Source organism: Mya arenaria, chromosome 5, assembly GCF_026914265.1.
Source record: "Mya arenaria isolate MELC-2E11 chromosome 5, ASM2691426v1".
Classification (NCBI taxonomy): domain Eukaryota; kingdom Metazoa; phylum Mollusca; class Bivalvia; order Myida; family Myidae; genus Mya; species Mya arenaria.
The window spans coordinates 52,267,066-52,290,007 of record NC_069126.1 but is presented as its reverse complement, the minus strand read 5'-3'; the positions used below and the strand labels follow the sequence as shown (position 1 = coordinate 52,290,007).

The 22,942-nt window shown below is 33.5% G+C and overlaps 1 protein-coding gene and 1 long non-coding RNA gene across 4 annotated transcripts in view; both read left to right on the top strand.

Moving 5' to 3' along the window:
* Positions 1 to 3,758: 3,758 nt before the first annotated feature.
* LOC128233735 (uncharacterized) overlaps positions 3,759 to 22,942 on the top strand; it is a 29,633-nt gene continuing 10,449 nt past the window's right edge. For 2 of the 3 annotated variants that reach the window (XM_052947557.1, XM_052947556.1), the window contains exons 1-5: positions 3,763 to 3,984; positions 6,070 to 6,411; positions 11,152 to 11,460; positions 11,906 to 12,178; positions 12,327 to 12,620. In XM_052947557.1, the coding sequence (XP_052803517.1) occupies positions 3,936 to 3,984; positions 6,070 to 6,411; positions 11,152 to 11,460; positions 11,906 to 12,178; positions 12,327 to 12,620 (1,267 nt within the window). In that variant the 5' untranslated portion in view covers positions 3,763 to 3,935. Of the gene's footprint in view, positions 3,985 to 6,069; positions 6,412 to 11,151; positions 11,461 to 11,905; positions 12,179 to 12,326; positions 12,621 to 22,942 lie in introns of all 3 variants that reach the window. The other variant, XM_052947558.1, reaches the window with a different exon arrangement.
* LOC128233736 (uncharacterized) lies at positions 12,629 to 22,935 on the top strand. Its single transcript, XR_008260763.1, has 4 exons — positions 12,629 to 17,329; positions 18,118 to 18,438; positions 18,719 to 18,897; positions 19,265 to 22,935. It is a non-coding gene; the product is annotated as an uncharacterized LOC128233736 (long non-coding RNA).

The window sequence follows — 22,942 nt, the reverse complement described above, 5'->3', positions numbered from 1 at the left end:
CAAATAGTTGGATTTCTACAAATATAAGACTAAAAAGACACCCACCGCCGATGATGCAGTGCCCTGGTACCACCACAACCCCCATCCACCAGATCCCTGCCCATGGACTACCCGCAAAATTTTCATCAAATATGGTGTCAACTGTAAACATTAATACACACCGAGACTACGATACTAGTGCGCTGGGTGCATACGGCAACCGAACTCAGCGTGCTCAACATGACCAGTACAACACTCAATACAACACTCACCTGGGCACCGGAAGACAGCCATTATCCCCCGCACGTGACCAACCACCCCAGATAACGCCACCAGGATTCGGTCCACCCCATTTTGCCCCACCAACATACCAGCAATACCAGCAATACATCCATAGTCGGCCGCAGATGCCCCCACAGAATGACACAATCATGATTATCTCCCTAATCAACAATCCTGACAGTAAACTCTAGTCAATTAACATTGTTGTGTCGAAACTTGATTCAATGCAGGCTGAAATAAAGCACGTAAAATTCGATGTTGCTTTTCTAAGGACAGACAATACATTAATCCACTCCAAGATGAACGAGATGGAATCGCACTGCCAATACGTGAGTGATGTAGTGGACGACTTCCGGTCGCACAAAACTAATAGTTACTAGGAAATAAATGATCTTAGGCTACACAACCAGAATATGCGCCATGAAATTAAAATTATTCAATCATCCAATGCTGTCTTGCAGGAAAATGTAACAGATCTTCAATGCCGCAGTATGCGCGACAACTTAGTATTTACTGGTATCCCCGAAAATTTGCAAATTCCACGCGAAACCAATTCCAATACGAATTTTGCCACATGTGAACAAACATTGCGCAAGTTCTTAACCGAACACCTAGAAAACGACCCTACTATAAATCAAAACAGTGATATACATGTTGCCGATATTCAGTTTGCCAGAGTCCATCGCAATCTAGAAGGCCCCAACCGAACCGGCAAAACTAGAAAAATGATAGCAAAATTTAAAAAAAATACAGTGACAGAGAAATTATCCGCAAGTCCGGAATTATGTTAAATCAGAAAAGGTCTGGCCACTTTATCAACGAACACTTTCCCCCGGAAATAGACGAACGGCGCCGCAAGCTGATCCCTATTCTAAGACAGTTCAGAGACGGCACCTTTATCAAAGCTTAATGTATTTTAGTCCGTGATCAGTTATACGTAGGGAACGGAATATATTACCTTGATACAGACCGGTAAGAATACCCTAGGCCTCGGACATCACCTCGCACAGCATATGAACCACGACCGCCATCACGCCAGAACAACTAGGCGCGTGATTCTGACCGGCGGTCGCCGCAGCAAACACACATGCTAGACTTTCGAACACCAAACAGATTTGCGACTCTTGGTGACGAGCAACAAACCGATAACCCCCGCACAGAAGACCTGTATACGAACTATCCCGACGATCCCACCCTAGACAACACGGAGTTAAAACGCATCCGTGACGAAAATGAAACTCCCATCATTTCTCACAGTGAGGACGGGCATCAAAAAATATTATGGATTTAACCCAGTCTGGTCCTGATCAGTCAGCCAACAGTCCTCGTGGACAAACACAACAGGACGTACATGAAGAGCACTTAACCGTGAATAGTAACCTAAATGATACTATATACCACAGTGAAAATGTGTGTTTACAGCGTCATGGTCTCGAATTTATTTCACTGAATGTTTGCGGCTTAAAATCAAAACATATCGATCCGGAGTTTTGTAGTTTTATTGATAATTATGATATCATTGGCTTTCAGGAAACAAAACGTGATAGCTTAGACATTATAGAATTTAAAAATTTCAATTTACATTTCAAACATAGGAAAACTATTGCGTCTAGAAGATCAGGCGGTTATGCTAAGCTGTTTAAGACATTTAGATACTTTTGTTTCTGTAATTGATACACCCAGTAGATATATATAATGATTTAAACTACATAAAAAATTAACAAAGTGTGGTGATGTTTTATATGGCGTAGTCTACCTGCCGCCAGAGGGCATTATTCATTATAACGACGATGCATTTATTGAAATTCAGAATGAAATTGACTCGTTATCTCATAAAATTTCAAATGTTTGTTTGTTTGGTGACTGGAACTCGAGGACAAAACAACTACAAGACTATGTTAGGTCAGACTATGATATTGGCCGTGAAAATAATATTTTAGACGTTTATGACGAATTAATTAGTGATGAACATTTATTCTTTGAAGCTGGATTAAACTTGCAAAGAAATAATCGTGATAACATGACTTACAATCACGGCTATAAGCTGATAGCCTTTTGAATCAAAATAGATTATAATTTATATACTTAACGACAGAGTTAAAGGAGATAACTCTGGTAATGTAACATGTAAAGGTAGCAGCACAGTGGACTATTTTATGTGTTTGCCGTCTTTATTTCATAATGTTATCAGCTTAAAAGTTTTAGATTTTTGTTCACTTATTTCAGATGTACATTGCCCTATCAAAGTTGAGTTTGATTTTGGAAGAGTCATTAATACGCATTTGAACGTAAATATCCCCAAAGTGAACTACTGGGATGAAGGGAAAGGAAATATATTTGTTTCAAATACTGATGTAGACGAAATGAACGACATTTACAATAATGTATGTGCCTTAGATAAAACTAATATGTACTCAGTTGAAGCTGTTGATAGTATTGTAGAAAGTATTTGTGATGTATATCATGCGAGTTGCAATAAAAGTTTTGCTGTTAGGAAAACAAAATGTGTATATAGTGATAATAGTCAAAAGGTGCCAAAGTGGTTTAATAAGAACTGAAGTCATGCACGAAAACATTTGCATAAGGCAAAATATCTATACAAGTTACGAAAATGTGATGAGAACAAAAATGTGTTAAAACAAGCAAGCAAATGTTACAAAAAGTCACAAATAAGTTTTTACAAAACGTTTCGAATTATAATGTTACAAAGTTACACATATTGAATTGTGATATTTCCGAAGGAGAAATTCGAAATGCTGTAAAATCTTTTAAAAAGAAAGAAGCTAGGGGAATTGATAATATTTTTAATGAGCATATTAAACATTCATTGCCACTTATGAAAGATATTTATGTAAAACTTTTTAATATTGTTTTTAAGTCTGGTCTTGCGCCTCGAAATTGGACTATTGGTGTTATTAACCCTATATACAAAAATAAAGGATCAATACATAATCCTACGAATTAGAGATTAATTACTTTACTAAGCTGTATAGAAAAACTTTTTACCTCCGTCTTAAATTCGAGACTACAGATAATCAGTATCAGACTTAAGTATTTACCCTGCATTGTCAGCCAATCAGGGGCGCTAGAATTTAAAAAAAAATCAGTTTCTTTTTTGTGAAGAATCGTTACTTATTGCCGAAGACGACTCTTTATGAATAAGTGAATTGCACAGGGGAGCGAATGCAGTGTCAACGCTTATGTAAATGACATCACAATAGTTTGCAGTGAATGACAAGTTTTTTGACAGGCGCACGGAATAATTGTACAGCTGATTCAGTTTTGGAGGGACTAACACTCAATCGGTTAGACTTTATTGAGTAATCTCTTTGTGAATAAAAAAACACGGTTGCCTCACTGCGCTCCGCTCCCTTAGGTTACTTATTCGCGAAGAAAATACTTAATAAACTCTAACCTATACTCGTAACCTATATAACCTATAACCTATACTGATTCGTAAGATACAAACGTACACTCGTTGTTTATCCTATACATACTTAAATTGCTGTAAACGAGACTCGCGATGCACTAGAGTATCGATTTCGTTTGTCTGTTAACCCACTACTTAAATATGTTTGTTCAATGTTTATCGTGTGTTAAATATTTATATTTGTGAAGCCGTTGTAAATACATCCGCATTCGAAGTGTGGTATTTAGATGATTCATTTCACAAAATGAACAAACACGGAAGTTGTTGGATATTTATGATTTTAGTCAAATCAGGCAAGTCTTTTATTATAAATTGAATACAAAATAAATATTGCGTAGGCTTAACAATATAGAATAAATATTTATCAGTTTTTTAATCATTACAATTGCTCAGACCAACGCTATTATACAGCATAAGTTTCCAAGTGCTTTTTTGTTTCGTATGAAAACATGGTTATAAAACATAATGTGGTGGCAAATGCCAACGATTTGGCCTTGTCGAATTTAAAGTGACACTCTTATTCAAAATTAATACATACACATGTATAACAAACATAAATTTTGAGTGATAAATCTTTAACTACATATACTTACTAAATAATGCGTTTTTGGAAAATATTAATTACTTATACCAAGATTGTAACCGTGTATTTAATAGTTGAAAACTCAAAAATATTAAATGATTGGTGAATGCTAAAATATTTGCAATTATATATTATTGTCTCATAAGGTAGAAATACCGTGTTTTCTGCACATGTCTTTCCAATAAAACTCTCGGGGTGCTTTATAAAAACCATTGTTTTCGATATTTAATTATCCAATCTGGTATATCTAAACAATTGTATACATTGTGGTAAACTTATTTGGGAGTAAATGTGCATCTTCAAAGTTTTATCCTTATATCATTTATCTTATAACGCATACAATAAGTGTTCTACAAATTAATAAGGATTTCCTTTGACTATGATATTTGATAAGAAAGCATACATTTTAGACGGTACGCACCTCCCCAAGGTGCCCTACACTTTTGTTAACTTTGATCAAACTCTAATTTATTGTAACGAGGTTATATCTGAGACTCGAGTTATTGTTATGAAACTCATATTGTTTAACTTTGACCTCCATGTTTTACTTGAGCTTTTTTAATATATTATTTTATATAGGGGGTGCATGGTAATTGAATTCATGCTATAAATATTTATATGAAAAACTAAAGAATCAAGCTCAGTAGCCGAAAGATTAAACATGGATGGCAAAAAACATCCTTTCCGGTAGCATATATGTATTATTTCTATGTACATCATATTCTGCAAGCAGTGCCGTAGCTACACTGGGGAGCTGCCTTGGTGTTTTTTGGGGCATATAACAATTTCTATAGCTCTTAATATAATCTTTACGACTTACTTCATTTGCCTCAATGTACAAAAACCATTGACTAAGGATACTCCAGAATGTAGGAAATCGCTTCTTGCAAAAAACAATCAAGAGAGGGGGGGGTGCCCCCGGACCCCTCTAGACGGTTCTGCCTCGGTGTTTTTTTAAGTTTGGCTTCGGCACTGGCAAGCATTACATACCACAGACTACACTTTATAATATTCCTTCTAGTACAATACGTCTGTATTCCACTTGACCGACGTTATGTCGTTAAGAGTATCCTTGCGGGAGGTTCAAATGACGTCAACAACCAAAACGGTCCTTCATTAAAATATACTTTATTTCTGAGTCTTGCCATGTCATGCTAATTTATTATCAATGAAAAGGTTTTAACAATGTTAATGGTAAGAATTGCTTCCATTTAAATACAAAAATAGGATAATTATGACCAAGTGGTTAAGGTATTTGCTTGTAATCTTAAGTATCTTCTCCATTGCCCAAGCTAACCCTTAAGATTTTTCAAAGTTGAGGCCAAACTTGAGTAAAAAGGCGTACTTAAATCATTATTTGAGTAAATTACATACGACCCTGTGGTCTTATCAAAGAAGCTCAACTTTAGGCATTTTCCTTAAATGCAAACATTTTCTTGACAACTGACTTATTCCAATGGTAAGATAGTTATGCCTTATAAATGTGCTTTGGGTAAAATATTGATATTATTTTGAAAATGACAATCCAAAACATTACATATTAGTTAACAAGTTTTAATCAAATGTATGGCCCGTAGTACTGGATAAATATGGACTCGTTGGAAACAAAATGGCAAAATATTTCAATATATCTATAACAAGCGTATGTCATTGTTTCTCATATTCATCCGTCGTCCGTGTAGTTCACGCTGGATATTAAAACTGTATCGGGCAGGCCTTTTATAATCAGATGATAGCAAAGAGTGGTAGGTAGCTGGAGAAAGGTTTTTTACTGACCTAAATATATTCGTTACAGTACTAGTGCAAAGCTGCCCAAGTGCTTCTCCATACTTCTTCCGACGTCCTGGAGATCAGGTGGAAATCAAACTTACAACAACTATAAACACAAATAAAGTTAAAACTTATCAGATTTGGAACGGGAATACCCGTTACGTCTCAGTTCCATTTTATAACGGATTTATTTACGACGAAACGGAGGTTAACTGTCCTATGACAAATTGTGAGCTATCTGGAAATGTCAGCAACGGAATCTTTATCATCACCCTATTGGATCTACAGGCAACAACAGCGGGAACATTCCAATTAAAGGAAATCAACGACAACGTCATTGCATCATGCTCAACATTATTCATTATTGGTAAGAATATAAGTGTTTCCTTGTTGCACATATGTTGTATTGCGGTCGTTTATTATTACATCTATTTTTGAAGAGTTACATCAAGCAAGTGTGTTAGAAGGGTGAGATTAAATCGACACTAACAACACAAGTTGATTGAATCGTAGACATGGTATAATTGTATGTAAGTTGGTTTGTAGAAATGGTTTACAGTGTTGTGTGAACGTTCTTATATGAGGGATTCATTGTTTTATACGACTACCAAGTCCTCAAACAATTTCGTCAAGCAATGGCCCTTTCATCGGTTCGACTTTATTTGTGAAACATAGAGTAGAAGCTTTATGAACCAGTGGCATAAATATGTTTTGTATGTGATGCAATATGATAAGTTCTTTATATGTATGACAGCCACGTTTCATTTTATATCCGCTTTGCTTTTATATGTTGTAATAATTGTAATAGTGTGTTGTTTGAAAGTTCTCCACTACAGACCCCACTATATCAAAATTTCTGTTTATATTTTTTTTAAATATAAGTTTAATTTTGTAGGACCACTACACCACATACGACATAAGTATGGTTGCGTATATGTTGCAGCATGATAAATTCATTTATGTATGTCTGTCACACCCCAAACAACATGAAAAGGAAAGCATGTATGATGTAATATGATAAATGCTATGTACCACAACAGCCCCTACAACGTATGTATGGTGAACTATGATAGGTTGATTGCTTGACGGTTACAACTTCTACCACATGTACATGGTTGTGTGCAAGTTTAAATATGATAACTGCAGTGTGCGGCTGTGTGTATGACCGCCAAATCCCCTACGTCTCGTGCATTGTGGGCTTTTGATGTAATATGAACACTTAGTTGTTTGGAGGACGGCCACATCTTGTAGCACCTGTTTATGATTGTGTATGTTGCGTTATGATAAATCAGTTCTTTGTAGGGCGCCATATCTCCTACCACATGTAAATAATTTGTGTATGATTTAATATGATAAATTCAATGTTTGTTAGATCACCAAAACTCCTACCAGCTGCCAATTGTATAAACAATGGTAAATAATTACCTCGGTAAGTAAAACCACCAGTAAAGTGCGTGGTTATATTACCATGGCTTTAAATTCTTTGTATAAAAGAAATTACCAAGGCGGTAAATTTACCAGGGTAAATTTTACCAAAATGTCCCATAATGCAATAGAGTGACGTCATTTTCCCGCACAGCTGTCAGATTGGAGGTATCTTTTTATAAAAAAATGAACGTCCACATTCCATTTTTATATATTTTTTTTTCTAAAAGGCAGGTTTAATGACAAAATTCATTAAATCGGTCCAACAAGTTACATGGTAAATATTCAACAAAACAGTACAACTTATTTATTAGCTACTCCAGTGGCTGATCAATAAAACACATGCAACACTGTAAGGGGTAGGTTTATTCTGAATTCAGGGGTGTTTCTCTTTACTTCATACAAAACGGACAACGAATACCGCAGGAAAATGCGAACATAATTGCAATGATATGCAAGTCATAATGACACAATATATCTGAATAATTTAAAATCAGAAATAACTGACAAGAAATTATACTTGCTTAACAAAATGTCTTTGAAATTATTTTAATGGCATCGTCCGTTTTTCTCACGCTGACACCTAAGGAATTTATAGTCTGTTTCAACGTGTCATATAAATGATGCACTGAGTTTCATAGAATTGATTCTCATTTAAGTGATCAATAATTCATATCTTTAATCTAATATGTACCATTGTTCAGTATTCCATGTATTTGTTAATTAAAGCTGGGGGTCTATTCTTATATTTTAAACTTAATTATTGCTGAAATTAAGAATATATGTAAGCAAACACCACTGATTATTTTAGTGTCAATACAGACACATTTTATAACTCTACTTGATCTTTTCTATATCTCCATGTGAAATGTCATTTCTTGAAGAATTCCATTTATTAAATGCTGCATCCAACCACTTTGCAAATTCATAAGATTATTAAACTACATGCGGCATTTGTATAAAATATCAGTTATGTTAATTATCAATGACCAATTGATCTTGAATCTTTTTCTTTGATCTTGTTTGTAACATAGATATGTTTGTATGCTTATGTTCCTACCCATAGGCTGGCAGTAACCTCAACTTGGCACTAAAAGTGCAATCATGTATAATTAACTTAATGAAATTATTTTTGGTGTCTGCTTATTTATTTCATCATTGTTTTGTTTAAAAAAGAATGAAACATGATCTCTTCAGTTATTATCTTATCAGCACTAGTTAATAATGTTGTTTAGCTATTTGAAATCATTGTGGATGCCAAATTTAAGTGTTAGAACTACTTACACATATAGTCACCATATTTTCATTTTACATGAATATACATGGAGTGTAACTTTTATTATCTATTTTCATTAAACTATAAATGGTCTTAAATTCAAAATCAAAGTCAGTTTATATGTAGATACCATTAACCAGAATCAGCAATGTTAAACAGCATATATAATACACTAGCGGCTCCATGAAGTTCATTTTGTGATGTGGTCTTGACGGCACATTTGTCATATAACCTTGGTCCTCCATTGGCAGCAATCTAAAGAAAAGTAAAATTATTTTGTAATCATTAAAATTATATGTGGTCTGTGAAAATCAGCTTCATATCTTAAATGGCTGATTAATGAATATTTGGCGCGGATATGGAAATATGCCTTTGAGGGGGTTGGGGGAAACAAACCAGTTATACATTACACTATATCATTATCACAATTATGAAATGGTTGTGTACAATTGAACATAAACGTGTTAATCACTGTATATGTAACAGTATAATTTATAAACATTTTAACAAACTTAAAAATTCATGCTTGGGTATGTTTTCATAACACTGCTGTTGTTTTTATCAAATATACAGTAAACTTTTATATTATCAAGGCACTCTACAGTATTTGGTTAGCAACCACCCCATTGTGTGCCTCTATATAAAAGAAAACTGTAGAAATAGACTATAGACTGAGGAATTTTTCATAGAAAATGACGTCATATCTGTCATTTATTGTTCAATGTTTACAGGCGGTTCAATTTAATCGAGACCTGCAATCGAGTGTTGGTCTCGAACCATTGCATTGGTTTGAAAGATTTTGGAAATATTTAAACGCGAAACAAGGTAAACATTCTAAAACTTCAGATTTCTTGTGTCACTGTTTTTGTACATGTTTTTAATGCATTAAATTGTTCACACAGTGGTTATTGGCGAGTTCTTACCTCTGTAGTTCTGTCTATTATTGATATGGATGTAATGGAAGAGTTTTCTATTCAAGAAGTTTCAATTTGTCTTTAAAATCGACAAAATGAGTTGTAAATCGAGCGTTTGTTTATGCCTGTTTGTTTATGTCTGGTCGGCCATCTTGATTCCGGTAACTGAGACGGCAAATCAATTTACCCACCTTTTGGAGGATGCTAAATATTACCGCGGTAAATAGCTTGGTAAAATCATAATTTTGTTTTATACAATTGCTTACCACCAATTTACCAGAAAAATTAACGCCGGTAAAATATTACCCTGGGTAAATCCGTTTATACAATTGGCTGCAGTTGTGCATATTTGTCTAAATGTTGTTATGGGTTAGTTACATCACATGCACGATCGGAACACCTCCTTTCACATGACTGTATATATGTTGTAAAGCTATATGTTTAATATTTTAGGACAACCGCACCCCCTACAACATATGAAGTGTTGCATATATGCTGAAATAAGATGATTTCTTTGTTTGAAGACCGTCGTTTGAAGTACCACAATCACCTTCGCATGGTTGCGTATGTGATGTGATATAATGATTTTGTCGGCCGTAGGACCGCCATTCTCCCGAGCATATGTGAATGGTTGCGTTCATTATGTAATATGATAAGTTCGTTGTTTGTATGATGCCAAACCTCAAAATGTACATGGTTGCAAATATGCTTTTACATCAGAAATCGTTGTTTGTAGAACCACCACATCTCAAAGCATTTATATGAAGTTTTTATTTACTGTTATATGAAAACTTTGTTGATCTTTGTTGACCGTAACACCTCCTACCACATATTACGTTTGTGTATATGCGACGCTATGATTAGTTTGTTGTGTATTGCACAATCAAAATCCATATAGATTCCATGGTTGCATATAATATGATGAAATGAGGTAAATTAATTGTTTGCAGGGTCGTTTATACCTCCATCACATGTACATGATTTCGTATTTAACGTACTTGTAATATGACAACCTCGGCTTTTGTAGGACATCCACATTCATTTGAAGCTTGCTTGAAGACAACCACAGTCCTAACCTGGCAACAATTTCTCGAAACTTCTCAAGCTTAACAGGCTTATGTTGCTTATTTCAATTATCCAAAATACATACTTATAGTGCTATTTTATAAATGGAAAATGGTTTATTGTGATAATCATAACGATAGTTTCTATCTTAAGTATTAAAACAATTAAAGGAGTATATTAAACGCAAATTATTGAAAAAAGTGGGTTTAGCTTAACCCTGTTATAAGAGACCTATGGAGGTTCGAAAAATTAGGGCCAGGTGTATAAGGTTACGCTTATATCGTAATATAATAATTTCTTTATTTATTTTACATCTTACCATTTCATCAGCAAAAGTTCCATTTTCACACGACATACCGGAAACAGTTTGAGTTATTTACAAGTGCATTGCTGTATAAATGTTGTAACATTGCTTTGTTATGAATAGGACCTCCAAACACGCCTACTATTTCGTCAAACAAAGACCCATTCGTCGGTGAGACTGTCACTGTTACTTGCAAAAGCACATCCACAACCACACCATCTAACCACGGGCTTCGTATGTTATACAACTGGACAATATCTGGTCAGATTAACCCTGTCGAACCCCGTTACACATACTCTGCTTCCAGAAACCAAATCGATATCTCTAATGTGCGGAAGACGGATAATGTCATGGTCATGAAATGTTCGGCAACTGAAGATGTAAATGATGGATATACTTCTGAAACTTCTTCGTTCACGCTAAATGTCGTTTGTAAGAATGTAATTCTGTTAAAATTTGAAGTTATCTTTTATCTGTAGAATATACAAATGAAATGGGCATAATATATACGTTGCAAACGAATATAGAACTGTACGAACGTACTAACTCTTATAATTACACTTGTTTAATTTCCAAATTTAAGCATAGATAGTGTTGAAGACCTTGGTAGACCAGCAAATATATGTTTGAAGTGAAAACTGAAGCGTTTTATCTTGTTTGCGAAATGTATAAATAAATGTTTTAAAATAATATATATCTATTTGCTTAAACGCTTATATGATATTAGAAATGTAAATAACATTTCATAGATTCAGAAAATTGTTTCTGTTTAAAGTTTTCAAACAATTTAAATCTTTTAAGCTATCAACTTTAATCATTAACCTGATTTACATCGGTTCAGAAATAGATTTAATACATTCATGATTTTCTTTTATAGATGGTCCAGATGTTACAATGATAAATGCCACATCACCTTTTATCGTAACTGAAGGTTTCACGACTTCAGACGTTGCTTGCACGTCTGACTGCTGGCCTGAATGTACAAATAAGTGGTACAATGACACTAGCAATGTCATAATTACAAATAAAGGCAGGCTGTCTTTGGGTAGACCCAATAGAAGTCAAGCTGGAAATTACACATGCGTTGCTGAGAATACCATTGCACAAAACAACAAACACACGAGTGCTACGTTAGAAATAGTTGTACATTGTAATAGCCTTATTTATAACATACTAGTATTATTCTGCACGCTAAAATATCCTGTATTCGTCTGATAAAATGACATGCTTTTTAAATACATGTTTTTAACGTTTTGTGGTTATTAGCATTTCAAATCACGTATTTATTGATTATTTAGATCCACCTGATGTTCATGTTGACTCAGAGAACGCTACATCAGATGACAAAGTCATATTTCTAAAGTGCATTGCAAAAGGAGTACCCAACCATTACACCTATAACAACTGGGAACAGCGGTGGATAGGCTCAAACTTAGTTAGGAACTGGCCATCGAAAGGTTTATCCGTGTTGAATCTGAAAGATCTAACATATGAACATTCAGGAGTGTATACGTGCTCAGCAAGTAACGGTGTTCCTGGTTCTCCGAATGCAATTACAGATATGCAAGCATCAGCTTACATCTTTATTAAAGGTTGGTTCTAAAAACTTATGTTTGTTTGATAAAAAACTACAAAAACGACCAGCAAAAGTATTAGTACAGTTGCTTTAATAATTCCCTATAAAATTGTTATAAAATGGATAGATTTGCGAGGACATATTAAATTCAAAATACGTTGCACTTTTTGTTTACATAACCAGCCACAATATCAATAAAACAACCCATCTTTTCGTTTATAACAAACATAACCTAAACATTCTTGTATATAACCATTTTGGTCGAATATCCCGGATTACCCAAAAAGCCACTTTAAAAATCACGGCTTTACAGAGGAGTTCTCAGTACTTGATTATATAAGGTTGACTGTGATCGTGTATTGACCCCTTATATCGGGCAGAAAAAGAACCTGAATATTAACTTAATTAGAAGCTATTGTATTCAACTATATTTTACTCTCTTCTGTTGTGTGGGCTGTTTAGCATCAACTTAACCCATTGCAAATAAGATCTTGCCAGATAAACGTGCCTGTCAAACACCAATTGTTTTTGTAGCTCAATCACTTGTCAAATAACAGCTTTGAGAGACTACGGAATACCAATCATGTGGTACATTTTGATATCCTCACTGACTGTTGGGATTACTTATTTTAAAAATATAATACAGGGACAATTCTAAATTTGAATAAGGCCTATCTAAAGGGCTGGCACAGAGTTAATACCCTAATATGCAAAATCTTTTAAGAATCATCGTAATCATGTTTTAATTGAAGATAAAAATATGTCTTAAAAGTATGTGCTTGCTTAAGTGAATTACGTTAACTTACATTAAAATATCACTTGCTCGGTATAACTTCTATTAATGATTATTAAATACAAGGCATGAATTGAGGTTTGAACGACTGCAAACTTATTGTGTAAGGTATAACACATTATTCAAAACCTACTCATTGTTGACATTTATTTACTTACGATCCAAGTGGATAGGGTATTTCAAGCACCCATTAGTAAGTAAGAAGAGTTCGGCCTTATACTATTTATGAGAATAATTAAAAAGTATTTCAGAATATTAAGATGTCATTTAAAAATAACCTTATAAAAGACGCTTGTTAAATTGTTTCTGAACATATTTCATTTCTACATGAAGTAAAGATAATCATTGTGTTAGAAAGAAGAGAAAATAAATATAGCTTTATTAATGCAATTTGAAATGAGGTTATTTTCAATATTTGACCTTGACAAGGACGTGTCCTAAATCTTATCCTGTTGTAAAATTAAACACACGCTTTTTTTACTATATTATAAAAAGATGTAATATAATATAATATATAAAACAATATCAACTTTAGGTTCAAAATTTGTACATTTTTGGTATAATTAAAAGATTGGATACAATTAGGTTGGCTAAATTGGAAAGACCGTCAAGTCTCATTTGTGAAAGGAAAGTTAATACGTCGTTTCATAACACAAACATTTGCGTTTTTTTCAGAATTCATTCTATATCTCAAACAAAATATATTCAGTAAGCTGTACACATGCTCGAAAATTCATAACAGAAACTTCAAAATTAAGAAAGGTAAAAAAGGTACATTAAAGGTAATCCAAGCATATCATTGAAATTTTGTTTTTAAAGCTGTACACATGGACAAAAAGTAATTGCTGCACCTGAAAAAAGAGATTCATCCAACAACAACATTGTTATTTGTTTACAAAATTGTGAACATGGCCAAACTTTCTGCCCAGTAGTTTAAAAGATAAGACAGTAGGTCAAAAAGGGTGGGACCGAATTTGATCAAAGGGGCGTAATTTGCACAATCTTGGTAGATGACCACTATATGATGAACAAATTATTAAAGGTCTGGGCTTAGCGGTGTCAGACGTGAAGATTTTCGATCACAGGAAACTTCATGGCATAGCAAGTTTTGACCCCCTGATCATAATTTGTATTTCACAAGCAATAGTGTTAGACACACGAACGACGGACAGCGCACAATCCATTAAAATATATAACTGCTATAAACTATGATGATTTAACAAAACTACACAATGAACAACTTTCAGATTATTAAGTTCATCATAACGGCCAAGAATGATTTTTTTCTAGAAAATAAAGAGATATAATATTTCCTAACCTATAAAAAGAACAAATATAACCCTAATGTGACTAATTTGAAGAATTTATAAAATATAACATATAATCCCTTGTTATTAAAAATAGAAAAATAGAAAAATAAACAATGCATACTTCAACGGAAAGGGAGACCACAAAGCAAGATTTGTTGCCCTTGATTGAAGCGTAAACTTTAGATAACTATCAAGATTTTAACAAAATGTATCTATAGTGAACTTGTTACCTACAAAGTGAGGCCAATTTTGACCCCAGGGGCATAAGTTTGAACAAACTTGATAGACAACTGCAAGACAATGTTACACACCAAAAATCTAAGCTCTATGCCCCATGGTTTTTGTCAAGAAAAGTTTTGTAGTTTTTCTACCTAGAATTCATTTCTTTGAACAATTCTGAAAGAGCAGCAACCAAGGATCATTCCTATGAAGTTTCATTAAGATTGTCCTAGTGGTTAAGGAGAACATGACATTTATTATTAATTGTTGACATTGGACGACGGATTGCATACGACGGATTGCATACGACGGAGGACAGACACCGGACATGTTTGCCCAGTGCCATTAAACCGGGTTTATGTTTAAACTTTTTGCTACTGAGCTTGTTTGTGTAGCTTTTTTGCAAAAATATAGACCAATCACATTAGTTCACTTTGCGCACTCTGTGCTTGGGTTATTTAAGAACATATACAAATCATAAACATGACAAATAATGAACAAGATAATCATCATATACAACTATTTCATCTTAAAACATTGCATATTTATGAGATATTTTTTAACAGATTAACAGAATCCGGATTAAGTCTGTTTTTTTTAACAGATTATATTATAAGCTTCTTTTAAATTTCAAAAAGCACATTATTTTTGAATAATCATAAGGTCGGCATTTAATAATGCACATACTATAGCAAAGTTCTGCCTTCTTCCAGACAAAAAAGTATGATTTGAAAAAACAGTAACCTATTTGAGATAGTATATTGTTGATAATATTATACTCTTTGTATTCAATCTTATATTCAGTTATAACTATTTCGAGGCTTTTCATCTGTTTTTGTATATTTCAATGATTAAAGGTGTCATTTAACTTCGACCAAAAACGAGAAGGTACGGTTATTTAATAAGTAGTCATAGTCTTCGACTTGGTTGCAATGATTACAAACAGGTCTTGTCCAGTAATTTTGCATTTTACTGACCGTTCCAATGCGGTACCTAACAAACATTGATAAACATACCTAGTTTTTTCTTTACAGTATGTATGCACTGTACTGCTTGTGGAGTTTTTTGCTGTTTTTCCATGCTTCTTGTTTGTGATTTTTGGACGGTACTGCGAAGCAGTGCCATTCATAGGTATCATGCTACTTTTCGACAGGCATGCATCATTTGGTCCCCGGCTTCATACCTCAAACAGAAGCGTCTAGGAACCAGTTTTAAACGGAAGTGCACGGCCAAATAAAATAGACCTTTTGTCCGCTATTCATAAGTACGCGAGTCAAGTAGCGCCCAAAGGCGGCTGATTCATATAGTAAAATATATTCTTCGACTGAATTCCACAATATTTAACAGTGCATTGTTAAATAAAAACACAATGGTTACACATGAGTTGTTGGTAGATTATACCTTTCTTTTATGACACTAGTGTTTCATGAAAAACTTATTCAGATCGGCTTCTTTCAAGAAAACATCGCCATTTTGGAAATATCTCAGCAGGTCCGCGTTGTCTTTTGCTAAAAGGCTGACCCGAGAGCTGACCATATAAATGAAGAGGGAAAACGCTGACCAGAAAAATGGAAATTGAGTTATATCTGTTGAATTAATTTTAATGAGTTATTTTGATTTCCTTGTAATATTGAATGTGTATTATAACTGATTTATTATAAATATGTATAATTTATAAGAGCGTTTAGTTAAAGATAGATGACTTTTTTATCATTTGTAGATATAGAAGTATCAATCTACATCTAGGCCACACCAAGTACATTAATTAATTTCAAAACTCGGCAAACCATAAAACTTTAAAAAATATATCAAAATATTTTCATTCATTTTTTTTGGTCATCCTTTTCCTCTACTGTATATCTATTGTTCAGCCCTTAGGTCAGCCTTTTAGTATCTCTCCGTTCTCTTGCGAACTTAGCGCTGGGATCTGTCATTCTTGGCTAGGAAAACAACAAGTGGGATATAGACGCGGCTATCGCGTCAAGATAATTGACTTTCATACATAATTCGCAAACAAGTACGTAACTATGATTTTCAAGGAATTTGATTGATATGTTTCAAATGATGTATGAATACACATCGTTCCAAGCATCGTCCAATCATTGGCCGGCAAATTTCGGTGAGTGACTACTTACAATAGAATTTTCGAACGAATTTAATTTGTTCTTTATTTTGAATTTCGCTGATTTTGGTATCCTGTTCTGATATTTTGAAAATATTATGTAGAAGCACATACAGTTGAAAAATTATTTCGGTCAGTTATTAAGCTATATTATGCTATAAATATCTTAATTTGTAGTAAATTCGAAATTTTGTTGCTGTTATTATTTTCGTTCAGTCACGAAGATTTACAGAACAAATCAAGGACTATGCAAGCGACTGACTTCAACGTATATGTGTATAGTGAGTATTATTATTGCCATCTAAACGTGAAATTATTGTGCAACAGCTTTGCATAGCCTGTCGGTCTGTATTCAACTGCATTTAAACAAAATTGTGCAATATACTCGTTGTTTGCTTAATTTAACATCCATGTCTAAAAATAGACGTAGAAAGTAGGTTAAAGCATAGGTTGGGTTACGCAATAGACTGCGTAACTATTACAGTTAATTTAGGTTTGCATGGTGTTGCAGGTATTGAGTGTGTCATTATGTACCAGTCAATTGTAACCAGTTAGATGTTTTTGTGTATCAATGACTAGGTAAAGCCCTGGGGCTGTATTTATTAAGCAACTTTGATTGAAGATTATTATAAGTAAAGCAAGTGGTCGAAAATAGCACCAGCCCACAAGCCCTGCACTGGTAAAATGACTTCCGGGCTTGCTCAAATTCTGAATTTTAAATAACACGGCTTATCAAAAATATGATTCCATGCAATAGTATAAGAATTCAGGCTTGTTCATCCAAAAGTCTTATTTCAATGACAAGGATAAGGCTAAGATCAATACTGAATACTGGCCCTGGTCTCAACATTTATCAATGTATACATAGCAACACTATTAATTCAACCGTTACTTTATCATTTTGAATTATCATTTTGAATTATTGATTGAAGTTGTTTTAAAAAAAATCCAGCATCTGTAGCACAGTATTGACGCACTACAAATGAACCTGATTCTTCAATTTCCATAAAAAAAAATCAATTGATAAAATAGACGTTGCCATTTTAAAATGAAACATATGTATTTGCAGATGAATTCCATCAATGAAGCCTTTGAAAAAAGCGGGCCATACCCCAGTCTTTGCATGTGGGAATGTGGTGTACCACAGGAGGTCAGATGGCATTCCATGATGGAATAAATCTCTTACCAAATATTCAGCAGGTCAAAAATGCTCTTTACCATCCACAGACAGTATTTGGCAAACTAGGAACAAGAAATTCCACTTAATGTAATAGCGGTTTGGTTGTGCATGAACAGCAAATGTATCCGGTGCTGGTTTGTTAACATGCAGGGGCTGCCACTATCTTCCTTTAGGATAACAAGGATGTCAGTTTCCAGCAAAATAATCCAGGTATGGAATCTTTCATATATCAATTGATACATTTTTTCAATCCATTTTACCTTCAAAATATAAATTTAACTACTGAAAAATATCTAACTATCAACTTGCTGATATATCAGTTTCTAAGAGTTTGCTCTAATCTCTTTCACACTGACACAGCCACGAGTTACATGTAATAAAATTAACTTTGCTTTTGTATAGTGCTAGTACATATTTTTTTTCTCTGTTAATGTAAATCACTGTCACTGTCTGAGTTTATTAAGCATTTTCTTCTTGTCTTCTAATGCAGGAAGACACCCAGGTCTTACTGTGAAGGAACGCAATGAGGTTGTGACCATAAGGCTCAAAGCTGTGGAGAAAGATGTCTGGCCAGGAGACATACTGATGTTATGCTTTACTGATGTTGTTGCCAACACCTACAAACCATTCACTACAACTACCACAATGAACAATGTACTGATAATGCAGGTGAATATAATTCTAGAATAACCATCAGATATCTAGAAAATTTCAGCTGAGTGTCATTCATTTGGTCCAAAAGCCTATGATCTTTTGTCAGATCATACCTAAAACAACAAGCATCAATGCTGTTTGAAAACTTTTTTTCATTTTTGTTTCATTCAGCTTAAGATTTGTGTTTGTCTAGATGATACATCATGACAAATGCCCATAATTAAAGAAAAAAACAACACTTGTTTCCAAATACAATACATTCTTTATTTTGTCTCTAATTTCAGCTGTATTTCTTATTTATTGATTCAAATATGTTTGTTGATTTGGTATTTTATAGTATTTAAGGTTTGAATTTATAATTAGCGTATGTGAACATTTGCAGAAAATCTGAGCTACCTTTGTGAAAGAGGCCAAGAGAAGATTGGATGGTGGAGTTTCAGATGACACAATGCCGACTGTTTCCACCCAGCTGATTTTGCTTCCTACTGGCAGCAGAAGGAAGTCTTCACTTTTATTTCAAACAATTCAGTTTTAATGCCACCATTTTGTCAAGATAACATGTAACTGAACAGATTGAAATTACACCACCTTCCTTCATTAACACAAACCATCTGTGTACCTTGACCATCAGCTTGAACAGTATACTACTTCAACTACCATTTCCTCATATTCAAGCATTACTAGAAAGGTCTGAAAGGCAATCATGCTATCTTCAGTGATAAATGAAGAATGATAAACTCCTCTGTAATAAATTCTGCTGCAACTTGAGATCACCAGTATGTACAGACATTGCCAAATTTATTGCATTTATTACTTGTGTCTTATCAGTGCTCTATGCATAGATATTGTACTTGAAGTTAACTATGATTTTATTAAGAAACGATTTTTCACTCTGTATTGATGTTCACATACTTCCTACAATAATTTCTGTTGCTATACCAGTGCCACTAACAGATAATCTAGATGAATTTGTTTTTATTTATTTCTACTACTGTTGTCTATGATCATTTTCATATCATATAGTTAGTACACTTCATTATATACAAGGCAGTCAATGTCTTATTTCCTATAATAACTCGGCAAATAAGCCTTTTGACATTTGTGCTTTCAATTTTCTATATAGTTTTCATTAACATTTCTAACATTGAAGTCTGATCACTGTTAAAAACAGGCTCTACTTCATGGATGCCTAGAAATGTCTTCCAAATTGATAATTAATTAAAATAACAATAACCTAATGCCCTTATGGAAACATATTTCAAACATTTCTCAACGGCTATGAAATTATTTTTGGACAAACCTTTTTGCAGTTTACAGCCTTTAAAAAATTAAGATTTTATCCCAACCAAATGCACTGCTTAACCTATAAATAAATTATTTTTGACATATTGTAATCATTTTTGCATGTTTTTTCTGCTACAATGTTATCACGTTTTTATGTGTATCATTTAGATTCATTGTTTTCACATTATTACTTCACTCATGATTCATTGCTAATCTCATTTTATGTAAATTTCTTCTTGTTCAATTGTAAATAATGACAAATGCTGCTCAAAAGAGTGTGATAATGGATATACTCTTCCTGTCATTCATGTTATTTGATAATTGTCAGCTGCGGCATCTTCCATGAATTGCATTAATTTCACTATCACTTGTACATTATCATTTCGCATTTCATTATAGATTCATATAACACTACAGACTGGTTAATTGTAATGGTAAACTATTTTTAAAAGAAATCCATCCTTTGATATAGCCTTCATCTTACACCATTATTTCCTAGAGCTTTACCTTGCATTTCTGTCATTCAGGCATGGTTGAAATACATTTCAAGGGACTAGACACCAGATGATACCATTGCAAGATGAAAAAAACCTGTCCAAAACTTTAATGGAATTTATATCTTAGTGTACATTTTAATTGAGTTTTTGGACGAGTACATCCCAGTTATTTTAAAAAATAGCTTGTGTGTCTTGTAAAAAAACACAAGACCCCCACATGCTATTCTTTAGTGTATACACACAGCTGAGACAGGGATATAAATATTTATTTTTACATTTAAAAAATTGCATTTTTGACCTCATACTAGCCCTAATTCATAAGTTCAGTCTTGTTTTAAAGAAAAATTGAACTTGCTGATTTTGGTACTTTTGGTTCATCCCCAATTGATCCAATAAAATAATGATAATTATGGAGAAATAAAGACATACTTTATATGTAATGTTAATTGGGCTCAATTTCAGACCTATTCAGATTATGAAATAAAATACTGCATTATAACTTTTATTAAATCATAGCAACTATAAAAACACACAAAAGAGAATGTTCCTTTTCATATAGCTTGTTCTTATTTATCTGAAATTGAACTGCTGGTGTTTAGGCATTGGTCTATGACAGGTGTGGTTGACTGTTGATATGTAAATTTAACCAGCTACGATAACAACATCATATGCATACACCACTGTCAGCATTTTAACTGCTACAGCTAATGAAGAACCTCCAATAGCTATACTCTTATATTAGCTGCCATTTATAAATAATATTTAAATCTATTTTGTATTACAGTTTTCCTTTGAGATTCATAAAAAACATTTACAACCTATCAATAAAATTTATATCCGTATGTACTTCAGTGTTCATGTTTTGTGGTTTCCTTCTTACCAAAGCCAAAATAGTTGTTATCATAGCCTATTAGTTGTTACTCAATTTTTTTAACATTGCCATGCTTGAGCTAGGCCTGCTTCCATTTTCCGACTCCTTGCTGCTGTATTACTATTACCCACTGTGCCCTTTTGTTAGGCAGAGCTTCCATCAATAATTATGAATTCTATTTGATATTCAAAATCATTTTTAAATGTCAATTCCAAAAAAGTTTAAAAATAATACAGAAACATAATTGTGATACTTATTTGAGATAAAAGCAACCCTTACCATTTGTGTTGGTATTGAGAGTAGTTACAACACATGCACAATAATATTTGAACATTGACCCTTGCAAATGCCCCATTAGCGCTCTTTCAATGCACATCAAAAGATCACAGTCTGACCTTGCACCCTGCCCTTTTAAATCATAGCTCGGGTCCTGAATTTCTACTTAAGAAACTTTCTTCTACAAAAAAAAAACAGACTAGGAGAGTTGTACTGTCTGATTCAATCTCCTCTTTCCACACATCTGACATTCATACAACCAGATGTAACTCTCCTGCTGCCAGCTTTAAGCAGTACCGTCCCTCAGCACTTTCAGTGCTTTGATTGTTATATGTCGTTGTCGTTGGCGTTAACCAAGTGCGTATGGAGTTTATTTCCTATTAAAGTTGTTCGCTTAATTTTATCTCTTTTGTCATTCCAAATGAAATTAAAGATTTAATATATACTGTTTTAATAACATGATTGGGAGTTAAAATAATTTGCGCTAGATACGTACGTTTGGGCAGCAGCAATGCTTTTATAACAGAAATTTTGCCAAAAAGGCAAGTTTCGTTTCTTCTTGCTTATTTGCGTTTGACATTTATCATTTTTAAAGCCAATATTAGATTAATGCATTCAGTTTAATTGTTACCAAAATAAATGCCTATGGATTGTATATATTTTAACGTGAAATTGATATTGTACATTTTATCCATGCCATTGTTTTAAAGTACCTATAGACCTTGTGTTTAAGTATGTTGAGCTTCAGCCCGGAAAAAATTGCCGAATCTATCAATAATCTCCTGAGCTAATTGGATTTTAGCTTCATTTTTAAAAAAATGGGTTGTGTCGTCTGCGTCATTTTAAAATGAGTATTATCTACATTCAGAGCTTTAATTAATCAGCATTGAACGTATTACTTATTACAGAGCTCATTTTTCAATTATATGGGTAAGAGTTTTTGAAAACACAACCACAACCTTTATAATACATTTAAAAAATCAAGAACATCGGAATCCATCAGAAGGTTGTACACATAATGTCGAGATATATTTGTTTTGTAATTTGTAAAAAAGCTTATATTAAGCTTTGTTATTAATAATGTAAATACGTTTTATTTCAAAGTATATAACTATGTGGTTCTTTTATTCAG